The 27,928-nt window shown below is 40.5% G+C and overlaps 1 protein-coding gene across 1 annotated transcript in view; it reads right to left on the minus strand.

The window, feature by feature from the left end:
* Positions 1-620: 620 nt before the first annotated feature.
* The window catches only part of LOC101938293 (collagen alpha-1(XXIII) chain), a gene marked incomplete at its 5' end in the record, with an annotated part of 85,386 nt that continues 58,078 nt past the window's right edge, over positions 621-27,928 (minus strand). The window contains 14 exons of the mRNA XM_065553647.1: positions 621-1,288; positions 7,798-7,821; positions 10,006-10,044; positions 14,496-14,582; positions 16,259-16,312; positions 16,836-16,862; positions 18,743-18,796; positions 18,906-18,977; positions 19,658-19,684; positions 20,694-20,735; positions 21,984-22,046; positions 23,673-23,753; positions 24,131-24,175; positions 25,229-25,282. Of these exons, the coding sequence (XP_065409719.1) occupies positions 7,819-7,821; positions 10,006-10,044; positions 14,496-14,582; positions 16,259-16,312; positions 16,836-16,862; positions 18,743-18,796; positions 18,906-18,977; positions 19,658-19,684; positions 20,694-20,735; positions 21,984-22,046; positions 23,673-23,753; positions 24,131-24,175; positions 25,229-25,282 (648 nt within the window). The remainder of the gene's footprint in view (positions 1,289-7,797; positions 7,822-10,005; positions 10,045-14,495; positions 14,583-16,258; positions 16,313-16,835; positions 16,863-18,742; positions 18,797-18,905; positions 18,978-19,657; positions 19,685-20,693; positions 20,736-21,983; positions 22,047-23,672; positions 23,754-24,130; positions 24,176-25,228; positions 25,283-27,928) is intronic.

The raw sequence follows: 27,928 nt of genomic DNA on the forward strand, positions 1-27,928 counted from the left end.
ATTGCAGGCCTGAGCCCTTTGTGAACTGTTTGAAACAGCTTGATAGATTTTGTTACTGATTAGAAAATAGGGTCATCAATAAATTGCATCTTTAGTTGCAGCTGTGGACAGATTTACTTGATAAATACAAGAGGAATTTAATTTCTGTGTAAATGTGAATGATTTGGAAATGATCTATCATGGACTCCAAACTATGTTGATTTTAAAATCAAATTCATTTGTTTTATATTAGTGACTTGTTGAATAATTAAACATACATTAAAGGGGAAATTAATAAGGTTGTTAATTTTTATTTGAATTCTTGCCTCATTAAACATTTAGTAGTTATTTAAAACAAACATTTAGAATTTGGAAAGTTTATTCTTAGTTACAGATGCTGCAGTTTAATATACATATTGACACCATCATAAAAACAACTTGTAAAGGGAGGCAGTTTTATTTTTTTTAATCCAAATATTAACTTATTACAGATTAAAACACAATGAAGCAATGGTTTTGAGGGTTTCAAAATAATGCACTGTTCATTACAGTTATAAAATAGAAATAAAATGATGCAGTACTAGTTAATACCATTTTAACATAATAAACAATGGATAAACACTATTAATGCCTTTTTTAAAAAACAAACAAACAGTTGTTCCCCAAAATTATGACTAAATATAACACTTCTCTTGGCATGTACATTATAACAGTGTATAAAAGGGGTTAAAAATAAAACTTGCTAAATAGCTTTTTTGTATAAAGGTATCTATTTTTGTTTTAGAAAAGCAATACATTTTACTGAAACTTAGGAAAGCTTTGTATAAGATACTATGTAAATACATTCAAACAGAACTGTTATTCACAAGAAGCCCAATATGCAAACACTTACTCATGTGGGTAGATGAACAGATGCAGCTGAAGTGAATGTGATTACCCACATGAATAAGGAATGCATGCATAGCAGTTTATAGGATCAGGCCCTACTGACATACTGAAACCAGGTGAGCTAATACACTTATTTATATTCTTCTAAATACTGTATAAATAGGTCAGATTTTCATTTAGTACAAAATACTAACAGTTGTAGCTTCTTCAACTGCAGATAATTGCACTTAGATTATTAAATGAGTGCAGTTTAAAAAGACTTGTATATCCACCCAAAATAAAACTGTTTGGGGCAACAGATAGCAGGTGGTTTTGTTTGCACTTTGATTATTTGGATTGTAAACTGTGATTGTAGCCTTAACTTCCTGCTCAGTGGCATTTCCAGCTGTATGTTTTATCATACTGAATATATCTTTTTTTCCTGTGAAATGCAGAAAGTAAAACATCAAAGGTAAATGGAGAAAAAACAAACAGTGCAAGATAAAAATTATTGTATTCTGAGAATTTCTACAATATTGCACTCCACCACATTGAAGTTACCAACCAGAATGCACCCCGTAAGAGACTGATCCAGCTTTCATTTTAGCCAATGGGCCTAATGCTGAAACTCAGTGAGTAATTGGGTGCTAAGCACTTTGCAAAATCAGGTTCTAACTATATTTATGTTTAACTAAAGAAAACAAATCTGAAAATACAAACTCAATTTTACACACTCAAATAAAATAAATTGCAAAACCTAGGTTCTGTACATATCACTTTTTGAAGATGTGTACAAATCAGTGTTTATCATCCGAAAAAGCAGCAGGGCAGGTCTTAGTGAGTTACAGATTATGTATTTTAAATATATGCATGAGATTCCTCCATTTTTACTTCACTCTTTTTAATAAGTCTCTGTTGTATAATGGAGCCTCACAAAAATAGTTAGCTGACTGTTCACATTACATGAAGCTCAGCAACAATGAGGCAGCCTCTACCAACCAGCCTGTAGTACACCTCTACCCCGATATAACGTGACCCGATATAACACAGTAAAGCAGCGCTCCGGGGGGCCGGAGCTGCACGCTTCGGTGGATGAAAGCAAGTTCGAAATAACACGGTTTCACCTATAACACGGTAAGATTTTTTGGCTCCCAAGGACAGCGTTATATCGGGATAGAGGTGTACACAGGAATTCATTGGTTTTACAGCAGATGAAAGGAGAACTGTAAACTGCTGATATACTGTTCCCTACAGTCAGTGGTTTTGATAACTGCTAGTTCTAACATAAGAATGGCCTTACTGGGTCAGACCAAAGGTCCATCCAGCCCATTATGCTGTCTGCCAGGTGCCCCAGAGGGAGTGAACCTAATAAGGTAATCAAATGATCTCTCTCCTGCCAGCCATCTCCACCCTCTGACAAACAGAGGCTAGGGACACCATTCCTTACCCGTCCTGGCTAATAGCCATTAATAGACAACCTCCATTAATTTATCTAGTTCTCTTTTAAACCATGTTATATAGTCCTAGCCTTCGCATTTCTAAGGCATTGAAAGCTGATGCCTCAATATCTTTTTCTGGCTCCCCCTAAATTCTCTAGAATGCTATATAGTCTCTGCAGTATATTCTCATGTGCCTTGACCAGGTCAGTTTAAAATTATTTTCACCACTTACTGTGGGCTCATATTCCACAAAATCATACTAGAACATTTTTGCTCATGATGATTAAATGGAATACAAATTTGTGCAAGAATCACACAGAACTATGTATTAAATCATGAACCAACTATAAGCAAGAGAGACTGAGTGCAAATTAAGAAGAGTAACTGTACTCAGTGATTTACTTCGATGTTCAGTAGACTACCAAAGGAAGTAGATGAAACTACTAGTCACTAAAGTATTTAAAACTGGATTAAATTCATATATGGGATTTACAACAATCTTGGGTACAGCTGCCAAAGACTGGTTGATCCCCTAACAAAATGGAGTGGGGATGGACTAAAGTGATCAGTTGTTCTTCCTTCCTAATTTTCTGCGTTCCTAGCATAGTTATTCTTAGCAGTGAAACAGTTCAGCTCTGCATAAAGGTTGTCTTGTAGGGCTGCCAAGGTCAGTAACACCCAAGGTAATATGCCACATCTGTGCCAGTTGTGCAAATTAAAGTGACTTGGGCAGCTTGAAATCAGTGAAAATATTTCATTAAATAATTTAAAAAAGATTCTTGCTAACAGATAGGAAGCCCAGTTCTATTTATTAAGTGCACCAGCAAATATTTACCTATAAATCTGTTTTTATCATTGTCCGGTAAAAAATGCTTATGAAGTAAAAACAATCACATGCATAAAATGAGGGAAAGCAATCCTGAGGACACAGTGCATCCTAATTGAAACAAGTACCATTAAAAAAAAAAAGCTGGCCAAATTCTACTCTTAGCTACACTAGCGTAAATTCTGTTGAGCAGAATTGGGCCAAGAATATATAGTACTTGTCTAAGGATCATTTTTTTAAGAGCAGCTTTTATTGTTTACATTTTATAGTCAGATTTTTAATTCTCTTTATTTGTACATTTGGCTCATTGTTCAGATAAATCTGTTGACAATATGGAAAATATTTAAGAGTGTTCTCTCCTCTCAAAGAAGGTTGGCGGGTAATCTCAGGCAAATTTTTTTTGTCTATCTAAGAAGCACAGTGAATTAATTACTAGGACAACAATTAAATAAGAACAAATGAGAAGCTTATGGTGTTTCCCATTATGGTGACATGTCAGAAAATGTACAAACTAAAAAAAAATAAAATTTGAAAATATGAAACTGTATTTAAATAAATATTCTGTTGTTTTACAGAGATATCTCAACCATAAAAATACATAAGCGAGAGAGTTATCCATACGTTCCCCCCAAATTAACATGAGAAAAATCAGATTCCCCTTTCCCTGACATAAAGCTACTTATTTCTCTAGAAAACATATCCTCTAGGGGGCAGCATTAAACAACCATTCAGTTGCCATGCAATCTACCAAAAGATGGGTACTACTTTATACCTCTAGTTTTGTTTATTGAATTTTCATGCCAAAAGGATGCATAATTATACATTAGGAAAGGTTATTTATAGCAGAGGCTGGCTGTTTGTCATGGCAATAAATCTGGAAGTGTCATAGCGTAACAATACTTTAAGTTGTTTGCCATAGGAAGTGATGAGAATATTTAAATAAATACTATTTATTTTATTGTGAATTGCCTAACACAATTTAGTAGTGTTTAGCTAATAGTTGAAAACTCAAACTCCACTACATGGTATGTAGAGAACACCAAAGTCCTGATCCTGCAATTGGATCCTTGTGGGTGGAAGAGTCTGCCTGCACAGGTCTGACTGCAGGATTGGGGCCAAAATTTGTAAAAAATCATGAAGGATCCTTGCTCCATTGTGGACTGATGCCAGTTTTACACTATCTAGGAATTTGATCCTGTGACTAAATAAAACAAAAACATAAACAAAACAAACGAACAAAAAAAGCAACCCTAAGAACAGGGTTTCTGTCATGGAAGTCTTGGCCATAACAAACATACAACCTTTTTATAGTAGATAACCATGGTAATATATCTGACAGGCATAAAAAATATGGAATATGCTTAATAGATATTTTTGACATGGGTAGATTCCATCCTTTTCAGTTTTAGCATTAAAAAGAATGACCAGTTCAAAAAGCACATATCAATGATTTGTTTAGTTAAAGACCATCAGACACCAAACATATGAAACTATAAAACTGAAAAGCTGACTAAGAAACATTTTATCCTCTGGTTTTCTAGAAAACACACAAGAAATATTTCAGCTTTAGCATTAGGAGAAAACATTCATAGATAGAGGTTTTAAATATACAGGAGAAATAAGTTCATCATCATTATCTATACAGAAAATGTCAGCAATCTGTGAAAGAAAAAGTATGTGGCAACATCTTGATTTCTTAATCTAACTACCAAAAATAACTATCAAGGCTTGGAAAGAAATATTTTCAGTTTGGAGTCAGTTTGGGTTTTCTCCCAATCTCTTTCCTAACTAGGAGAAACATTCCTTGATTAACCTCTAAGTATGTAATTGCATCAACTGCAAACTACAGTTCCCCCCACAAGGGCAGGCTTAAATCATCAGGTTGTTTAAAATGCTGGCAGTGAGTCTACCTCAGGCTCCCAATGTCTATATGCTGGTGGCACTGAATTGAAGCTTGCAATGATGTGAAATATTTGGAAAATAGTCAAGGCCAGAGGATATCTTCCCACTGGGAATTACAGGAAGATTTCCCACTACTACTATAGGATTGGTGCAATCACACTGTTGCTTGCATCGACTGTGCTACACGTATGCTAGACCAACAACGAAAGATTTCCCTAAAATTCTGCATAGACTAGGCCAGACAGGGCAACTGTACTGGAACTGTTACCAAGAATCGGGCATTTAACATGACTGAAATGACAGGGTGCAGCATACGGCCAGGACTGCCCTGAACAACAGTGAATGAAATAAACCACTCTAGCTTTAGGGCTTGTTTACATTGGCTTGGCAAAATGCACTGGAGGAGTAGTGATTTGTAAAGCACTCCAGTATGCTGAACTCTAAATGCCCCATGTAGATCCTGTTGGCGTGCTCTAAAAGATATCTAAGTTCGTGTTAACATAGTCAAAACAGGACTATGTTAACACGAACTAGGGAACTGAATGTGTACTGCCCTTTGTGCCTTTCAGAATCTCCCTTTAAAGTGATAGCTAACCTCATGAATTAGAAATAATTAAAATGACCTATTTCTTGACCTATTAGTTTATCTGATTTTTAATCAATATAATTATAGAGAAAAGTAAAAAATACAATATACACCTTTATAGTCTTTAAACAAAAAAAGACAAGTAATACAAAATCAGAGTGGCTGACAAATATAAGAAATAAAGTTAACTGCATATTCCTGTGAATCTTTTATGTAGTCCACATCTTCTATCATGATGAGCTGTATGTCCATTTCAAACATTAATCAGTGTACAGGAAATGCTCTCTGTTGTCTAGGAGGCTTTCCTAAATAAATCCAGTAGAAATAATGCACCAAGGCATGGATGATAATTCATAGGCATCATTCTGAAAATTTCTACTATCTGTCTGGAGACATTAATGGAGAGCAGCATACAGTACTGAGCACATTACCCTTGTTCATATTACTAGAGCTGGAATTAACTCTGCACTAGGTTAACTTGTACAAGCAAAGCTCAGCAATTCTTGCCTTTATCCCAGTATCCTCACTTCATCACAAGCCTGCATGTGCCCAGTAGACTCAATGGAATAATGATCTAAACACAAGGCTTGGATCAACACAATAAGCACAACAGGCACAAAATTTTGATGTTTCCTCTCTCATTGTTCTTTAGTTACATTATGCTACTAAAGAAGTGCATTGGGAGGAGCACAGAGGTCAAAGGATTGCAATGCTTTGCCATGCAACTTTTTCCTTTTAGAGCCAACTCTCTTCAGTCAGTTCTAGAGCTCCTTCCAAGATGGGAACGCCATCCCTTCCCCCGTGGGTGGCACGCTGCTACTCCGCTCTATATGGCTAGGCATGCAGTTGCAGCTCCTATCCAAGACCAGTGTACTTGATGACTATGCAATCACTCTAGGTTTCTCCAATCTGCCTGGCTACCTTACTGCTCCTGTTCCCTCACCTACTAGTACATCACCTACAAAATCAGCATGTCCTAAATGCCTGGGACTTGAGCTTTTGGTTAATTAGGCTTTACCTGATGACCTGTTTACCGGTACGTCCAAGTTTTGTCTGTCCACTTTTCAATGTCATTGGCATCTAGTGTTAAGCCCTCTCCCCATCCTACAAAGAGAAGCCATTAGGCTTTCTGGATGTTCATTTCTTCAAGAATGGAATGGAACTGGTCAAGCTAATTTGCAGAATGAGATTTCTGTGTCACTGTCATCTCAGGTCACCCAGTATTTTTGAGTGGGTAAGTGGTCTAGACTGAGCCAGAGTTCAAACTCACTTACAGCAAAGAAAGAGAGAGACAGGGAGAAGGAGGTGGAGGAAAAGTCTGAGTCTGCGGATCAAATTGTATAATGTTCACAAAACAAGCCCCACCAACCAAGGGAATTGAATACCATATTTCATACTGTGACCTCTTCCAAGTTTTGGGATCCCCCCAGTGTAAGTGCTCTCTTGCTTTAGAAAAGATTAGCAGAGTTCTCACTATGCGCCAAGCCTAAGATAGCAATTTTTTTTAAAAGTGTGTTTGGCAGATGAGGTTCTCTGGATTCTGCAGTAACAAAGACGGAATCCCCAGCAAGACTCTTGCAACTCTTCAGCCACACACTCCAGAAGGTTAAAAGTACGTTTCTTCCCGAGATACAAGTTTTGTCATTAATAGTTGAAGCGTGCACAGATGGCCGAGTTCATCATATTGAGCCAAAACTTTACTATTTCCATCAGGGTGGGAGCATGTAGCAGCGAATGGGGTTGGCTTTGTTTTCTGTGCCAGCTGAAAGTCCTTTCACTCAGCCAGATGACAAATTAGTTTCTTTCATTTCTAGGGCTGCATTCTTCTTTTCTTTTTTGCTTTCAGCCATGTTTTTTCACCCTTTTAGTGAGTGTGCAACAGAAATGCAGAGTTGAAAGCCAAATTTAGAAGAGGGATCTTTCTCCTCCATGCTCTAAGGCACACTAGGCAACAAATTGTCTCAGTACTGTTAGTCCACACAGTAGCATTAGCAGCAAATACGATTATTCCCATCCACTGCAGCTTGTTTGTATATAAACTCCCAATAGTTCCATGCATGTCCTATGGGCTTGGGAAACTTTATAACATTTTAAAAGTCCTTAAATGACAGCATCCAGTATAAAAAAGTTCAATATATTACTGTTGATATTTTTTTACAAAAATTAAAAGATCAAAATATGTCACATTATTTACATACTTTATGCTTCATGGTTAGAGATCACTGAAAAAAAGCACACAGACAATGTTTTAATCACAAAGACAGGAATGTTTCTTTACACTCATTCACTGCAAAGTAGTTAATTATTGTTAATGCTGTAAGAATTGACTCCTTTTGACTTTTTAATATTAAACAACTAAATGAATCAACATAGAATTAAATATGTTCCTTTAAGGCCCTGCCCACATTCTGAGTTTGTAACCAGCTAGTGATGTGGTCGACTCTGAACTTGATTTATATCCCCATATCACATGGTTAAAATCTGATTAGTAACTGTCAGCTACCAATGTCCCAGCAGTGCCAGAGTGTTAGTCTGGCATATGCTTCTCTGCCTGTAACTAGTTTACAGTACTGTCCTTTAATGGTACGGAGAAAATGCCATAACCATATGCAGGCAATTGGTTTGGGCAGTCCTCCTTCCTAGTTGTCTGTGCACTAGGTATCCCACAATGCACTGTCCTGTGTGCATGTCATTTAGGTGCTTTATCCCCACTACTGAGGCACTATGGAATAGCTGCCCAGATTTTCCTAGAATGCACTGATACAAACACTTTCAGGCAGTGTGGTAGGTGTGGACACATTATTGTGATGGCAGAAATATTTCTGTATCGGGGTGCTGGAAGTAGAGGTGTTGGGGGTGCAGCAGCACCCCATGGCTTGAAGTTGTAATAATCAAATACATGATTTCTGTTTTCAGCACCAACACGATAAAAATTGTTCCAGCACCCCTATCCTGCATGGAACCGAATGATTTGTAACTTGGTTAAAGAGACCAACACTCTATCTGGTTTCAAAATCATGGCTAAAAGCTAGAGTATGGGCAGGGCTTAACAGAGAACTGTAAAGCTAGAATGGACATTAAGTTAAACCCAGATTTCTGAGCCAACCACCATCACTAATCAGGTGGCAGGGGACATTCAGCACAGGAACGAGCTTCCACCTTTCCCGATTCATTAAAGTTATCCCTGACAGTAATTTCACATGCACTATGGCATCCTTGAAAACCATGGTATCTGGGCTGTCATAAAATGATACACTCTCCAAAATTGCTATATTCTCAAATACTTTGTGGTTCGTTGATGGCATCAAGAAGATTTTACATTGGGAACAAATAATTTTAATATATTTATTTGAAACTTATTGCTGAGGAAGCATTTGGCACAATCCCCATTCTGAACTGCCTGGTTAGAGTGGGGAATATTTATCTCAAAAATCTGGGCTTAACTTAGTTTTCATTTGAGCGCAACAACTTCAACATTTAATTTTTTTTCCCATATCATTACATTTCCTAAATGGACTATATATACATGTTATACACATACCCCTACACTCTCTGGGCAAGATTAGCTGTTTGGCAGGTGCAAATATTTGTCAGTGTAATGTAGGCCACTTGGATGCATAAACATCTAAGGGCTGGTCCACACTAACCCCCCAGTTCGAACTAAGATACACAACTTCAGCTATGTGAATAACGTAGCTGAAGTTGAAGTATCTTAGTTCAAACTACAAGGTACTTACCACGGGTCCACACGCGGCAGGCAGGCTCCCCCGTCAACTCCGCGTACTCCTCTCGCGGAGCAGGAGTACCGGTGTCGATGGCGAGCACTTCCGGGATTGATTTATCGCGTCTAGACAAGATGCGATAAATCGATCCCAGAAGATCGATTGCTTACCGCCGAACCCGGAGGTAAGTATAGACGTACCCTAAGTGTGCCTACAAACCAGATACAAAGAGCTCTAAGTGACCCAGGGCTCAAACTTGCAAATTTTTGTACACTGAGTAGCTTTCTTTACATGAATGATCCCACTCCCCTAAATGTGAGCTACCCATATTAATCAAGTTACTAAACTAACTAACTATGCACATGACTGGGTCCCTAAACTGGAAGTGCAAAAATGGAGCCCTGGTAAAGCCAGGCCTGAAAAAAACTGGCTCTTTATGGACAAGGTTTATGAGTAAGGTATTCAGCAATTGTCAGCTGTGGCGTATCTTGCCCTTCCTCTGTAGCATCTGGTTCTACTATTGTAACAGGCAGGGATACATAAGTTCTGCTCTGATCTGGTAGGGCAATTTCTACGTCAGGTACCTTCTCCATTGCACCGTTTAAGTGAAGCTCAGAAATACAAAGAAAAACTCAAAATGCAACCAAATTCAAACCACTGACAAAGCAGGGAGGTTCACTGTACCTTGTGCCAACATCCCGGTACTGGCAGTCCATCTGGTCCCTGAAAAAATTAATTCACAGGTGTCATTTCTGCTGGAAGTTACCTAAGTGTCATGTTGAAAAAAACTCAGGCCATTCATCATGATGGTGTAAGATTCAGCAGAACAACCAACAAAGACTGACTAATTATCATGCAAAACCATATATTTGTATATAAACAAAAATACATATGCAAGAGAAACAATCAGTGTATCAGGAGTAATAAAAAAAATACTTGGAATCATAGTGAATTCATTTCACAATCTTATTTAAAAGGCTGTGGGGTTTATGCTGTCAGAAGCATGTATGAAGGGAATTCTGCAGGAACACACATCTTTTGGTGGTTTTCTTGTTTTAGTTTTTTTTTAAATGACATCTCAGTTTCTTTTAGTCTGATCCTGCAACACTTAATCCCTTTGAGAAGTCCAGAGTCGTTCCACTGATTTCAATAAGAGTTCACTTAGATTGTAAATGCTCTGGGGCAGGGCCCATCCTTTTGTTCTGTTTTTGTACACCACCCAACACAATGGAGTCCTGGTCCATGACCAGGGCTTCTAGGCATTACAGTAATACAAATAATAATGACTCATGGACTAACAGACTACTCAGTGGGAGCACAGGTGTAAAGATTGGGCCTTTTATGCTTAGTTACTGACACACAGACGTATCAGAGTCCTGTGAAGATCAGAAAGCTGATAAAGTTTGGCTATAGTGAGGGGGGAAAAATTAACCGTGTGCATGTGACACATGAATTAATTAACCTATCCTTAGAAGGGAAAGGGGCTAGACATGAATATGAACCAACTCTCCAGTTCAAAGCCACATTGGAAGAAATAGCACATTAAGACACCAGTTTTTGGTGCTGGATTTTTAAAGAGCATGAGGCCCATCTGTGTGCATTTCTGCACATGTAATTACTGTGTGTGCATGTGAAAATTGGGTGTTCACACATAAGTCGGTAGAAAGGTAACTAATTAGGTATTGTGTGTGAAAATACCAGGTCTGTGTGCAAATATAAGTGAAAAATGCACATGGACCTTGGGCCGATCCTTTTAAAAAAACAGGCCCCTACTGTCCATCATTTCACAGCCTATTACTTATATTTTGCATTAACTTTCATAAGATAAGTTAACCTAACCTACATGAAGCCCAGTGTGACAGATGTGGCAGGGGAATGACACTCTCTCAACATTACTCATGTCATGATACTCAGGTCATGCTATAGTAACACATCGATAGTAACACATTTGAACACTGTATTTGCTAGAGGTAAATTCCTGCCCTCTGCTGCCGGGGTATAGTAGGATGGGAGGAGCTTGGAGGACTGGAGTAGGAATTCAGACACCCATCAGTCAAAGCCAACCCTGAGCTCACTCTGTCTTGTCCTGCACTTTCTGCTGGCAAGATGACTCAGGGTTCAAGTATGACCTATTCTTCTCCTTTGGCTCTTGCTAAGTAGAGTAAAGTCAGCATCTTGCCCCAGACCGAAACTTTTCATTAAAAATACACAACTCATATATTTACTTTGGCAATAATAATAATCACCTGCATTTATATAGTACCTTTCCCTCCAGAGGATCCCAAAGCACTTTAACTTAAAAACTAGTTTGCAAACACTACACAGGGAGCATGCTATCTACTCCCAGACTGAAACCTGTTCAGTAGCACACAGCAACATTATGCAGCAGGTTAGGAAGTGCAGGATGACAACTACTCAAATGCAGGAACTTGAAACAATCAGGTATAGGTTAATCCTCATGCATAGTAATTAGGAAATGAAAATACTGTATCAGCAAGTGTATATACTGTCTACATACAGAAGAAACCAGATTCCATATACAGTGAATGCCATTAAAATCTTGATATTTACCACATCTCGGTATTTACCTGTACTGAAGTATTCCCTGCAATTTGAATGGGAAATACTTTGGTAGATAAAACTACTCTGAGGAGCAAAGGTCAAGAGTTCACTGGCGTCTCCTGCATATATTTGGTTTCCTTGATCCATGTGGGAACAGAATGACTGTGTAATGCCCTTTGGTTGCTTGGAAGAAGAATATAGACCAGCTAAACATGCATATTTTTTTATGTTTCTCACAGCAAGCTCCTTCAGTTGGCCATGCAGAGTCACTTTCCACAGCACAGCCAAGCACACACCTTTTCACATAATCTTTGCACTTTAACCTGTTGACTTGACAGCTAATATGTGCGGGCAACTGGGTTCTGACACAGCAAATGCTCTTTCAATGCATGGCCTGTCAGTGTAGTCCTATGACCACCATTCCATAGAAGTACAAACTGGCTCTGAATCTTAGGGTAGGTCCACACTACCCGCCCGATTCGGCGGGTAGAGATTGATCTTCTGGGATCAATTTATCGCGTCTCATCTGAATGCGATAAATTGATCCCAGAAGCGCTCCCCCGTCGACTGCGGAACTCCTGCTCGCCAAGAGGAGGAAGCGCTGTCGATGGGGGAGCTTGCCTGCGCCGCGTGGACCCGCAGTAAGTAAACTTAGTTCAATCTAGGAAACGTCGACTTCAGCTACGCTATTCTCGTAGCTGAAGTTGCGTTTCCTAGATCGATCCCCCGCCCCAGTGTGGACCAGCTCTTATGTGTGTTTCCTTCTCTCTTTAGGGAAATGCACTCATATATCCATCATGAAAGGGCTTTGCAGCTTCAGAAACAATTAGACACACGAGCCATGCAAGAAAGGAAAAGAGAGGAGATACTATACCAAAGGGCAGGGTATGCTCAACCCATGCAGGCCTGGTAAGCCTGGCTCCCCTTTATCGCCTTTAATATTACGATCTCCCTGTTTAAAAATGAACTGCTTGTTGAGATTGATGAAAGACACAGAAAAGTTACTTAAACAGGCATAATTTCATCAGCAACAGAAAGAAAATGGATTCAAATGACTGTCAATCTAATTTTGATGACAAGAATAGCAAGTTCATCTAGACACCATCAACTCTGTCATCAGACAAACGTCTTATAACTTTATAACAGCAAATTTAAAACCATGGAAGTAAAATAATTTGACACACAAAGAAAGCTGATTCACAGAAGCCAAAATGAGTTACAAATGCTGGTATAGCTTATGCCAGTTTCCTGAACAAAGTAAGATATGCCGACAAAAGCACTTCTTTGCTGGTATAGCTGTGTCTACACCAGAGCTTTTGCCAGCACAGCTCTGTTGGTCAGAGGTAGGGAGAAGGAAGAAAAAAAAATCACATCTCTGACTGACAAGCTATGTTGGCAAAAGTTTTAAGTGTAGACCAGGCCTAACAAAGAATCATCTACTGTACCTTGTTTAAAGCATGTACCTCACAGTAGATCACTATGGCTGGAATAAGTTATAACCACTGATTTTAACAATGTTACTTTAATAAATAAAAAAAGTAACTTTCATCCATAATTCTCAAAGCATTTTACCAAGATGGATAAGCACCAACACACCCATTCTACAGGTATAAGGAAAACAGTAGTTTAGAAAAGGAGGACTACCTTGACCTGGAGAGCTTTGTGTAGCTGAGAGCTTTCTCTTTCACCAGCAGAAGTTGGTCTAAGAAAAGCTATTAACTCACTCACCTGTCTACCTTGACATAAAACAGAATCTAACTGTGCTATCTACAGGGCCGGCTCTGGCTTTTTTGCTGCCCTAGGCAAAAAAGCCACCCGCCACCCCCACTCCCCGTGCGGCAGGGGAGGGCGTCGAGCCCGGCCGCGGGCCCGCAATCCCCGATCGGGCCGAAGCGCCGCCCCCCTCCAGGCGCCGCCCCAAGCACATGCTTGGTGGGCTGGTGCCTGGAGCCGGCCCTGGCTATCTAGGCCAGTGGTGGGCAACCAGCAGCCTGTCAGGGTAATCCGCTGGCGAGCCATGAGACTGTTTGTTTACATTGACCGTCCATAGGCCTGTCCGCCTTCAGCTCCCAGTGGCCGCGCCGCATTCTGCAGCTCCCATTGGCCGGGAAGGGCAAACTGCGGCCACTGGGAGCTGCGGGCATCCATGCCTGCGGACAGTCAATGTAAATGAATTTGACTCAATATCTAATCTTCTTCTCATAATCCTCCAAATCCCCAAGATCTGAACAGAAATGTGCTGGGCTAAAAACACTCACCACTCTTTTAAAAGGGTGAACTATCTACTGCACATCTATCTTTGATTTTTAAATATAATGAGAAGGTCCTTAACACAAGGGCCTTATCTTTATTACTGCAGCCAATTCTTATCTGGCAAGTAAAGGATCATTACATTGAGCTGATATGTCTTGAGCACTGATACCTTAGCAGTGCAGATTAAAAGAAACACTGAAAAAAAAAAAGTCAGAAAACAATAGCTATCTGCTCTGATCTAGTGCAAAATAACTGAGCTGTCAAACAGAGCCCTCCAACTGACAGCAGAGTGCCATGGGTACTCTTGGTGCCATGGAATGTAAGGTAAAGCTTTCCCCTTGTGCAAAATAATCACATACCACTGGACAAGGCTGATCCAACCCAGGCGGTCCTGGTTCTCCTTTTTGCCCCTTGGCGCCTTTTCTGCCAGGTATTCCTCTTTCTCCCTGTTGACGCCATAAAAAGATTAAACCACACTTGACATAGAAGGATGACAGTTCAATTTTAACGTGAGCAAGACTTCCAGTGTTACCATTTTCACGGAATGATTCACAATGGTGTAGATACACCGCGGGAGTTACAGTGATGCAAACCCATAATTAGAACCCGTCGGAAATTTTCCAATGGGATGGGTTTCTGTTGGAAAATGCCGATTCATCAAAATCTAAATGCTGGAATGTTGATTTTGATGAATTTCCATTTGAAATGAGGCAAATTTCTGGTTTTCTGCCAGCTCACTTGCCTTCCCGGCAACCTGCCTGGCGGATTGTCATGGAGCCAGGGCTCCCAGAACTTCCAGGCTCCCCAGCTCCCATGCTGGTTGGTTCCCTGGGCTGCCCAAGTCCCAGGCAGCCCAGGGAGCCATCTGGCTTGGGAGCACTGGTTCCTAAGTTCCAAGGCTCCTGGTTCAGCTGGGGCTCCCCAGGGCTTCCATGCTCCTATCTCCCCATCAGCCCACCTACACTGGCTCCAGAGCTCCACGGGTCCTGGCTCAGCTGGGGCTCCCAGTTCCCTGCCAGACAGAATTTAGTTTTGAAATTATTGAAACAAATTATTTTGATTTTTCAAAACAATTCTTTCCGCCTGGATTTCTGTGTCATGGAAAATTCAAAATTTGGGGGTTTTGCTCCAAATCAGAACAAAACCAAAATTTTAAAAACTTGAAATCCTCCATGAAATGGAATTACCATTCTTCACCCAGCTCTACCTCAATGTAGGTACACTGCTTTGACATAAAGAGGGACTCACACCAGTGTAGGCCTTGCTTAACATTGATGCAGTGCACATTTCTCTATTGTGGACATGGGCCCTGTAGTACTAACATGTTAGAAATGTTTAGTCAATTCCCATTCACCTTAGTCAGTGAAACCTGCAAGATAATATTTATACTTTTAATAACTGTCTTTACCTAGGTTACAAGTACACCTCTACCTCGATATAACACTGTCCTAAGGAGCCAAAAAAAATCTTACTGCGTTATAGGTGAAACCGCGTTATATCGAACTTGCTTTGATCTGCCGGAGTGCGCAGCCCCGCGCCCCCGGAGCACTGCTTTACCGCGTTATATCCAAATTCGTGTTATATCGGGGTAGAGGTGTACCTTGGATCTGTACATTAGAAAGAGCATTAAAGCATCTATGGACAGAACCTGAGACACTGACTCAATTTTCACTGGGTCTTTGCTTGTGCAAGATACCACTGAAGTCAGAACTTTAGGATCTGATCCCTAATTGACGTTTTTCACCACTGATGAGGTTTCATTTTTTTTTTTTTAAACACTTCTGGCAGTTTGGTCAGTAAAATAAAAATTGATTAGACTACGTCCTCTTCATTCTTTGGTTCTCATGCTCTAGGGCACAGGGCTGCAATGTTTGTGTCGCAGCGACTGCAGGAGAAATTATTATTGCGGTGAAAACGTTTCTATTAAATATTTTATATACAATGTACAGGTTTTTTGTGTGTATGTACATATAGATGCACACAAAAAATTTCATGGATAAACTTTGGGCAAACTTCTTCTCCTATTTACATTGTTTTAACCTTGTTGGCTTAAAAGGGTTGCCATGACTGTGTGGACAGAATCTGGCCCTTTGTGACCAGGAAAGACACAAAATATACTGACCTTCTCTCCCCTTTCACTTTTATCTCCTTTCTCACCTCGGAGACCTGGGAAACCCTATCAAGAGAATTTTAAATATGAGAAAGGTATTTGTAAGTTTAGTTCCAAACAACTCCATCGAATGCATGCTAGCTCACAAGGTCAATTAGAAAGAAACCACATATTTTGCACACATCAGTGGCTGATTTCTTTGGGGGAAAGCTAATGGTTAATATACCTTCATGGTACCATATCCCCTGGACAAGGATTTTGATTTTGTTAGTCTGATACATTCTTAATGAAGTTGAAATTCCTCATCCAGCCACTAGGTAGCATTCAATCAAGCTGTGGCACAGTTACATCTGTGGGGCATGAAGTGGAGTGGTCTAATGGCTGTACTGCAATAAGTGTGTTACAGTAAGTCCACTTCTCATCCACCAGATCACTCCTCTGGGCACAGCAGACTTAATTGAAAATGAGAGATAAAGTGTTTGCTATATTTCCTATATGGAAAATAAGTATTTGTAAAATTAAAACACCACCGATTTTAATGTTTGATGTTCGCAGATGCCACAATTAAAATACCGTATGAAATACTTACATCTAATCCTGGTTCCCCTGGCTTGCCCTGGGGTTATAAAAAAAATAAAGAAGAAGAAAAGATGCCATGTTAAGTGTTTCTTATGTTATATGTAAACTTGGAACTATTTGGCAAAATAACTAAGTGAACTCTGTGTCTTGTAGTTTTGTTGGGACTCAATCTAAATGTATATAACTAATGTTTAGGCAAACAACGGCTGGAGAGAGTTAAAGGGAAAGTATTTTTTGCAGCTCTCATATGCAAATGATTTTGTATTGCTGTTGACAATAATTCTCCTTAAGGCAGGTGTGTGGTACCTGGGAACATGGGAAATGTGGACAAGCTAAACTGTATCATTTAGAATCTTCTGTATGAGAAAAGTAGGTCAGAATTGTCCCTGGTGTAACTCTATTGACTTCCAATTGATAGGAAGTGATAGAGAGAGAGAACAGCAGCTAGATAGATCCAGGTAATAAGGGACGGGATCACAGAATGCAGTAGTACATGCATATTAGATTTCTGGAAAGCAAATTTGGGGGAATTAAGAAATCTAGTGAGAAAGGTATAATGGGAGAAAGCATTAATATCTATTCACATGGAAGGTGACTGGAGAATCTTAAAGACACTGTAATTACAGCACAGCTGACTACAGACTACTTTGAAAAAGAAGAAATCCAGTAAACTAACCTCTTTGGATTTATACCAGGGATGAATTTGGTTCAGTAAGTCTATGATTGTCTTTATCTTTTTAAATATATTAATGCCCTGGAGAACATGGCAATCTCAGAAGACTCAGGCCTTGGCTACACTTACCCGCTAGTTCGGCGGCTGGCAATCGAACTTCTGGGTTCGACTTATCGCGTCTAGTCTGGACGCGATAAGTCGAACCCGGAAGTGCTCGCCGTCGACTGCGGTACTCCAGCTCGGCGAGAGGAGTACCGCGGAATCGACGGGGGAGCCTGCCTGCCGAGTGTGGACCAAGGTAAGTTCGAACTAAGGTACTTCGACTTCAGCTACGTTATTCACGTAGCTGAAGTTGCGTACCTTAGTTCGAATTAGGGGGGTAGTGTAGACCAAGCCTTAGATGCTATCATTTGTGTCATACACATCTACGAGGAGAATAAAAAATGTGTGTGCAAAAGGAAAACTGGAGGGAGGTAAAGGGCCTTATGCTGCATTCTGCTGCTCAGAAATACATTTGGTTTTCTTTTCTGTCTTATGGATAAGCTCCGTAGATGCAGCCCTGCTTAGCCTATAAAGCTCTCTCATCAGATACCTATTCGCTAGTGATTTAAGTCCTCTCTGAATATATGTACTATGACATTTATTTAACAGGGCTAACAGGAACCCAGTGATTGCTGAGGACTCTATGGCTGATAGTCTACTTGCCAGCAAAAATGGATTTTTTTTTATAATTAAAATGACAAGATAGGTATATTTGGTTCAGCTTGAGAGTTAGATCTTTAGGAATTCTCTTCACTCCATTAGCTAATTGGCTTAGGAGATGGATGCCAAAGCAGACTGCAGAGTGGATTTCAAATTAATTTTCTATTTTTGCCTCAAAGTAAAAATGTCTCAAAGCAGGTGTATGCCCCTTAAGGACTGAATTCATTTGATTTTGAAGTACTCATAATCCAACAATTCCACGGGTACCTAGGACTTCCTCTGTGTCACCATGCTGTAGGCTGTGGCCACTCTGAACGTCAAAGAAATAGCAGGAATAGAACTCAGATCCTGCTGCTCCCAAAACACAGGCCTCTGCTACTGGAGCTAAAGGAGCACCTGTTAGCGGTTAACAGTATAGTGCCTTTGACCCACAGTTTTGCAATTCTGATTTTACCCAGTAGAGGGAAGGTTTGCATATACACTAGCCAGTTCATTATAATTACAATATATTTTCATCTTCTCTTTCCCTGCTGAATTATTACCTTCTCCCCTTTGGTGCCTGGTAAGCCAATAAGTCCCGGGGGACCAGCAGGACCCTAAAAAGAAAAGTGATCTATCAGAAGGATTTGGAAAATTGCTAGTAAATTTTTTTTGTAGCAAAAATGCAAGCTAGCAGATTTCCCACATACAAACCAAGCTACTCACAGGTGGCCCAGTGTCACCAGTTGCCCCTTTCTCACCATGGTCACCTTTTTCTCCCTTTACACCATCCAAGCCCTGCATGAAAAGATAGTGACAATTACCAAGGGGAGACAGTGTACATAAGAGCATTGGATTGGGTAGGTTATAAATACCCTGGGCTCAATTCTTCTCTCATATACTTTGGTGAAACTGCCATTGAAGGCCAGCGGAATTGTGCCAATGTGACTGAGGACAGGTGAGGACCAATGTAAAAGTGAACTGCATTATCTAGGATCAGAATTACAGTACTTGGAGAAGGAAAAGGCCAGTTAGTACATCAACTCCATTTCATGCAAAAGCAGAAATGTCAATACCTCTGATCTATCTGAAGTTTATCTCCCTGCCTCCCTGTAAACATATAATACTTTGCATTTATATATACAGTTGAACAGTAAGTTTTCTTGAATACATCACATGAGAAATGTTTTGAACTAAAAGTTTAAACTTATGGGTTAGGAAACAGTTTACATCACACGTTCTGTGCAAACAGAATCACAAAGAGGATTCAAGTTCAGAAGTCCATTTGGAGGAAATATTGCTGATACAATATGGGCCTAATTTTCAAAAATGTTGAGCCCCCACAACTACAACTGAAGTCAATGCATGCTTTTGATGCTCAGCAATTCTAAAATCCAGCCCCTATGTTGTGTTCTCTCTCAGTCATGCACCAGCAGCCTGGAAGTATGGTGTGAAGAACACTTAATGTGTTGACTCACCTTGGGACCTGGGATTCCTTGAGGACCCTGCAGGGAAGACAACAGTGTATTTGAAAAAAACAGATTTTTAAGTCAATTAAATACAATCAAATACAATTCCCCAATCATTTTTTGTGTTAGACCCACAGATCTGTCTTTGGCAGTGATGTATTATAATTATTTAATCTCAAACATTTCTTCTCAAGGTGGATGGTAGTTTTTTGTCTCTCCTAGTCCAACTCAATAGGAATGAAAAATCATTTCTTGCATAATGTACAAAATCCTTTGAAATTAACCTTGGATAACGAAGGCTACAGAAGGCTTTCTGAAGAGGGAAAATTATAAAGCATTCTGCTGCTTAACGTGCACCCCAACATTAATATCCTTTTGAATCCAAGTGAATTGGAAAAGACCTTCGGGATCCCTTCTCCTGAAGCTATAGGTGCGATCTTAATTAAACTGTCTATCAGAAGTCCTCCCTTATTCAGTGCCTCAGAATAGTTCCCAAGACATGCTGCCTCTTCCTCCCACCTACAAATGTGCTCAGTACGTTGACTAGTCTGTAATCTTCTGGCATATCTCAAGGCTCTGTTTTATCCTACGTTTGCCACCTCCCAGACATCTTAGAGGTCTCTGTTGCATAAGCTCAGGGGGTGTCAAATTCCCTTGACTTCAGTAGGACCAGAATCCAGCCTAATTTGTACAAGTGTATATGCTGATGGCAGTTCTTGCCATTTCTATTCCTGAAATGCCGGGGCATGCACTGTTATCAACTGCAAATACAGTTACACAAGTGCTCAAACACATTCCTGATTCAGGGCCTGAAACACAGCATTCAGACCTTTCTAGAGAAAACTTTACAGAACACAAGAAATAGTGCTCAAGCTAGTTTGGAAACCACATTATGGCCTGTTAGTCCCTAATTCTTCAGACTGCTCAATGAAGTCTAAGGTGCGTAGGATAGCAGACAATAAAGCACCTCCTTCTTTAATAAATTTAATGTGTTAATGAATTTTCAGACATTCTCTACTGTAAGTGCCATTCGTTATAAACTTACCATAGGGCCTGGCAATCCAGGGGGTCCTGGTTCTGGTATTATCTGAAAATAGGAATTTCATTATGTATTAAAGTGGGTTGGTAGCATGTACTGGATTGTGCCAAATTAACACCTGAATAGTGAGGTCACTGATTATTGTTTAACTAGTTTTAGTTAATAACACCTGGATTCACAAAGGGACTTGTCAAGGAGGAGAAGAATGACACCTGCTGGACCAAGATGACAGCTGAATTATGGGATATTCTGAGATGGGTGCCCCTCAAGCTCTCCTATTGAAGTTGTTCCACGTTAATTAAATATTGATTGGGCCAGAGAAAGTGAGAATGACTCTACGGCCTAGTGGTTAGGGCATTCACTTGCAAGGTGGCATTTCCCTACTCTAACCTCTTCTCCTCAATCAGGCAGGGATGGGAAACTTGAACTGGTGGTCTACCCTATCCACTGGGCTAAAGGAGATAAGGGATGTCCTCCCTCCCTCTCTCATTGTATGTAGAGCTAGGTGGCCTCTGAGCACGCCTACCTGACGGGGCCCAGCAGGCAAGTTAGGTGTAAAGTGCCTATCGTCCCCCTGTTTGGGGATCACGCTGGCGCCTAGAGGGAGGCAGTAGTGCATATGCCCAGAGGGAACTTTTACTGTAAAAGTTTAGGTGCTGAGTGAGTTTAGGTGCTTACAAGGTGAGGCAGCAGCCAAGCTGGATCATAGTGGTGTCTAAAAACAGGACTTGGGCATCTAAGTACCTTTGTGGATCCAGCCCTAAACATCTGAAGAACTTCACAAAATACAAGTGCCTGAATGTGATTTCTCTAATTTTCTTAGGAATCTATCCCCTTTCATGCAGACCTGAGAAGCATGGCTTCCTATTTCATTAAAACAAATAATCTCAGTTCTGGTGTCATTAATAAAAAAGCTTTAATTGAAACCAACTTTAAAAAAGAATTTAAAATGAGCAAACAAAATATATATGTAAATACTGTAAAATCGCAATAAAGTCACAAGGATGTTTTTTCAGAATAGGACATAATTACCACATCGCTGCTCAACACTTCCATGATCAATGTACAATCTAAGGCTAAAAAGGACATTAACTTTGCAGAGTTATCCACAGATGCATCGCAACGCTTCACTCTGCGAGGAAGAATTGTGCATCAGTTCTAGTTGAAAATGCAGTGTTTTGCTCGTCACCATTACTGCTACATGTACCTAAAGGACTAAAAATACAACTGCAGCCTATGTACACGCCAGCTTCTTTTAATATTGATAGCATCAACAACACTGTGCTAATGTCTTACATGATTGTTCTGCAAACACGGGGATCCGGTTTCTCCTTTCTCTCCTTTTGGCCCATCGATTCCCTAAATGGTAAAAACATAATGCTGAGTTTACACATCCAAGGCTTCCAAAAAGGCTATAAGAAGAGAGAAGAATATATTTTTCTCACCTTATCCTGAAGTCTTTATTCAAGCAAAATTCTTATTCGCTTCAGTGGGACCGTTACATGAGGGAAAGGGGTTTTGCCGAAATAAGGTTTTAACATGGGCTCCCTACTGGGACAGCTACTGTTTCCATTGTCTTGCTGAAGCTCAGGGATGGCACAGACTTGTCAGGCTCTGATCCTGCATGTTGTGTTCTGCCTGAGCAGACCCTCCCTGTCATCACTGAGCTGCACTGATTTTCACCCACACGGGGCAGCTTGCACCACTGGCTCCTTAATATTTATGGCTCTGATTCAGCAAAGCAGTTAAGCACATGCTTAACTCTAAGCCCCAAAAAGGGCTGGAAGGGTCTTCAAGAAGTCGTCGAATCCAGGTCCCTCGGCCGAGGCAGGACCAAATAAACTTAGACTATCCCTGACAGGTGTTTGTCTAACCTCTTCTTAAAATCCTCCAATGACGGGGATTTCACAAATTCCCTTGGAAGCTTCCAGAGCTTACCTACCTTTATAGCTAGAAAGTTTTTCCTAATATCTAACCAAAATCTCCCTTGCTGCAGATTAAGTCCATCACTTCTTGTCCTACCTTCAGTGGACACAGAGAACAATTGATCCCCATCTTCTTTATAACAGCCCTCAAAATATTTGAAGACTATCATGTCTCCCCTCAGACTTCTTTTCTCAAGACTAAACAGGCCCAGTTTTTTAAACCTTTTCTCATAGGCCAGGTTTTTTAAACCTTTTATCATTTTTGTTGCTCTCTTCTGGACTCTCTCTTTCCTAAAAAGTGTGGTACCCAGAACTTGACACGTGCCTAAGTCCCATTGACTTCAAATGGCAGTTAAGCACATAATTTTAAGTGCTTTGCCCGGGTCTATGAGAACTATGTTGTTTGGGGACCTGAGAATGTGTTTCTGCAACTTCCACCAAAAACCTCTCTAGACATCACAAATAGTTCCTTAATAAATCAACACAGTTCTGTCCCCTCACGTGAGTTTGCTTCACATTTTCCAAGACCTAGTACATTTTTCAACTTACATTACAGTACTGATGGAAAACAGATTGAAGAACAAGGTACCTTTCGTGACAGCGCTACTCAAGATACAAAACACATAGGTGGAGAAAGCCTAGCATAAGTTTGTACAATAATAATCATATCTTACTGTATGGATTGTGGTATTACTGCTGAAGAAACAACACTGGTGGTGAACATGCAGCTCACTCCTCATGCCCTTTGCTAAAAATGTACCTCTTCTTATTCAGTTAATCACCTTTGTTTTCCATCAGTGAATCATTTCATGTATTCTAAAAATGACTTTAGCTAAGCAATGCCATTTGCAAATATTTCTTCAGCTCCTTGAGAGTTCTGACATATCATACCATTAATATTACTGTTAACAAGGAGAACTAAGCTTATGAGTTAACAGTAATATTGGTTTGATAGGGATATAATTTAAACTAACAAAGCATCTAGATATATAACACACATGTATGGAAACAATATACTGGAGGCAATAAACCCCATGTATATATTGACAGACAGACATACCGGTAGGCCAGACAAGCCCATCTCTCCGATCTCTCCTTTTTGTCCCATTATCCCAGGATTTCCTGGGTCTCCTTTAGATCCCTGCAGGTCACAGAACAGAGCTTTATTAGGAGAAAGGTAGCTCTCTATCTATAGATACAGCTCTATCGATCTATCTAAATATAAAGGAGCAACAGATACCTCCCCCTTTTGCTCCCTCTTCTCCATATTACTTCTTCAGTACACATCAAAACATCCCTTAATATTAAACATTGTAAATACTGATTTTGCAGTGCAGTAGAATTTAATTTAGTGGCTGAAGAGAATGCAGAAATTTAAGATTTACTAAAGAATTTGAGAGAATGTTTCATGAGCTACACAAAACTAATTCAACTTGTGTGGGATCTGAACAGCATCCTGGAAACTGCTAACTGCCCTACCAGAACAGTTATAATGTTATAAAACCATACATCTGGTACCTTTTCTCCATCAACTCCAGGTGTACCAGGCAATCCAAGCTCCCCCTAAAGCAGTACAAACGAATAAAGGTATAACATCAGGTGAAACCAGAAAATAATTTCACAAAAGAACTGGATGTAAAAGTAAATTCTCTTTTTGTACTGAGTCTGACGGCCATCAACTCATGAGCAGCCTGAGGTAGAAAATGGCATCTTTTGATTTCAAGTGAAGTGCCAGGTTTCATTAGTCAAGTAGAATTTGGATTGAACTGGCGGGCAGAGATATACATTATTCTGAACCAATCTAAATATCATTTCCTAGTAAGATACTTTTGTGCATATTTGTTATAAGAAATTATAACTGATTGACTATTATTTATTGCCTATTGATCTTGACCCTGAATGCGGGTGACCATTTCACAAGGAGTGGCTGGTACTGGTGCTGGTACTGTACAATACTAAATATGTGTATGTGAAACACTAAGACACGCTAGGTGTGAGAACATGGCTTCTGATAGGAGAAAACAAGATAAAACCTAGAATTTAGGACTATCAATAGCCAAGCACAGTGCATGCTCACAAGCATTTTCTTTATCAATAGGTGTAATGCAGACTCCACTGAGTTCAGTGGCAAAACTCCCATTGACTTCAGTGGGGCCTGAATTTCACCCCAATGTATACAGGAATGTGTATGGGCTCACTTCCAAGTACAGTATAACACATTCATTCAGACAAGGCCGGCAGAAGAGTGTTGGCCCAGTGATGGAGTGAAAAAAACCAAAAAAACAAATATACTTTTGCATCTAGGTAAAAGGCTTCTGTTGTTCAGAGAGGAGGGGAATTTAGAATGCTCTCTTTCCTGCAGACAGACTCATGAGTTAAAATACCCAGGTTCAGTCCTTTCCTGCCTCCCACCCCTTTGTGATTTGGGAGACATTTCTCCAGTCTTGCTCTAAGATGTCATCACCAGGGGACACATCCCGCCATAGTTCCGCATGGAGAACTCCCATTGATTTCGATAGGAGGTTTGCATGAGGATCGATGTCAGGATGTGGTGAGGGGGTACTGTATACGCTGCATGCCACGAAATACTGTCTGTATAACAGAGGTCAATCCAACCTTTGGTCCTGGAGCTCCTTGAGGGCCTGGTGGCCCTTGGGGACCTGGTGGGCCCTGAAAACACAGCAAAGAAAGATGGCATAAATAGAACTGTCTTGAATATCATTACTAATCCAGCACACATTCACTTCACTCTGGAGATCAGCCATGAGCGCAGCTTCTCATATAGGCTACGTCTACACTTGGAGCCAGGGGTGTGATTCCCAGCTTGAGCTCATCATGCTGGCACGCTAAAAATGGTAGCATACTTGAGGTAGCATGGGCAGCAGCAAACAGTGGCACAGGCTAGCCTCCCTGAGTACGTACCCACAGTATACCCACACAAGCTGGGAATCAGCCCCCCACACACACTCCAAGTGTAGACGTAGCCATAGATTTATAGTAAATATTTTTCTAAATTATCATAGCACAAATGTCCATGACAAGATCAGCTAATATTAAACAGACAAGGCTGTTTCCCACAACACAGGAAATGTTAACTCAAAAAAGACTGTGTCCAATTTGGTGTAGAGGGCCGTGCTAGCACTGAAATACACGTGCTTAAAAGGCACACATTTCTAGATATAAGTAGTTCTGGTCCAAAATCTGCCTTGTTACCTGTGGGATCTTACTTTTTCCATCCCCTCATTACTGGCCAACCTTATGCTGGAAACACATCCAAGAGGAATGGTGCCTACCAATTCAGATGGACAGTAGACTAGATAGGCAAAATTCCCTTATCTATGGCTCAACGTGACCATGATGTTTGAAATCAACCAGCCAATTCAACTCAACTCTACTGGTAGGTGAAACACGAATTCCATTATGCCACATATGACATGATTAAAAAGAAGTAGAAACAGAAAAGTGTACATGAATACTAACAGCAGGAAAACCTGCTAAAAGTTTGCAAGCTCATGCAAACTATTCTTCTTACCAGAGACCCTTGCAAACCAGGAGTTTGAAAACCCTTTGATGGGGATCTATTTTGTCATTTATAAGGGATCCCTAAATGGCACCACATCAGACATCTACCCCTTCAGCTCGAAAACCAACCAGCAACATGTTGCTTTATTCTGAGCTCCTAGTCCCCATGGTTGTACTTCACAAACAAAACAGTTTTTAAGAGGCCTGTTCACTCAGAAGCCATGAGTGGGTAAATAGGAGAAATGGCTGAGATCCCAGCGAATAAGCAGAAGGACGGTAAAGGCCAGGTCAGTGACATTTTAATAATTTACCCCTGAGCATCTCAACATGCAGCACACACAAAACTCAACCGTCTCAGAGACTGTGGGTCATTTTGTTAGTAAACTGAAACTCCAAACGTTTGGTGAAAGCTTTCCAATGATCTCAGTCCACAAATTCCATTCACAATGCCACATGCTGTGCTATTCTGTCCAAGCAACCCATGCAGACATCTGGCATACAGTAATTACCATCAGTTTATGTTTCCCTGCAGCCTGTTATAAAACAATTAAAATGGTTTTCAAATGTGTCTGTAATTAAATATTTATTCTACTCAGCTTCTTTAATCTTTGCTAAATGGCAGCATTAAACATGGTCTCACTCCTTTTCTTGTATAGCAAGTACAGGCTACACAACGGGGGCATAATTTTCCTTTACACGAACTTCAGGAAATTTTCCTTCTGAATACATTGTCTTATTGTTTTCATTTTATAGAACTGACAGAGACAAAGGGGCAAATGGTGCCTTCCTTTACATGTAGATCTTACTATAGTCATGGGTACAGACCAATTTTGGCTCAAGCCACTTATGTGTCATTTACTGAACAAACTACTTCAATCGTCTCTAGCGGGGGGGCTATGCAAAATGTTTGCTGCAAATCCTAAGACTCACCTGATTCAAGGTTTTGTGGTGACTCAAACTTGATTTACATTTGCACATTTTTCAAGGCTTCTGGGTCATGTTTTGTCACTGCACCCAGTCCTTCCACTCCTAGTCAGCACCAGGCTGGGGCCTGCAATCCCTCTGTACTCTCAGCTCCAATATCTTCTGGGGCTGGATGACTACTCCGCCTACAGTCTCTGCTTGGCTGGGGTAAGAACACCTGATTGGGGACTAAGGGAAGCAAACCAAACAGGTCTTCTAGGGACAAACGTGCCCACTTCCCTCTGCATTTCCTCTCCACCCTGCTGCAGTTGAGCAGGAAACCTCTTGTTCCTACTGTTGTGGCTGCTTTAGCCTGGAGCCTTAGCTAATACTTAGTCTAATTGGTCTAGATAATACTTAGTCCTGCCATGAGTGCAAGGGACTGGACTAGATGACCTCTCGAGGTCCCGTCCAGTCCTAGGATTCTATGATACCACAGGCTACGCCTGCATGCTTGACAGGGAACAGAATGGCATCTGACCTCAAACCCGCTCACAGTGACTCAACGTGTTCATGCACCTTAGCCCATATTGTAAACATTAGCAAATCAGGCTGAGGTAGTCTGTGCTGCTTCTGTACATCCATCTAACCAAGCCCTCTCTAGTGCACACATCAGCATGGTGTCTGAACACTGCAAACTCCTAGGAACTCACCTGATGCCCTCTGTCCTCTCACTCAGCCCTCCTGCCAGGCCACCCTTGTTCCTTAACTGTCCTCCTGGGTCAGGAGGAAGCATTGGCCTATCGGCTCCCCATTTCTTCCTAGAGACTGGGTGACCTCTCCATCATTTCCACACATCTCTGGGGGCACTGTGTGGTCATTCCTAAAAAG

This window comes from Chrysemys picta, chromosome 8, assembly GCF_011386835.1.
Source record: "Chrysemys picta bellii isolate R12L10 chromosome 8, ASM1138683v2, whole genome shotgun sequence".
NCBI lineage: Eukaryota > Metazoa > Chordata > Testudines > Emydidae > Chrysemys > Chrysemys picta.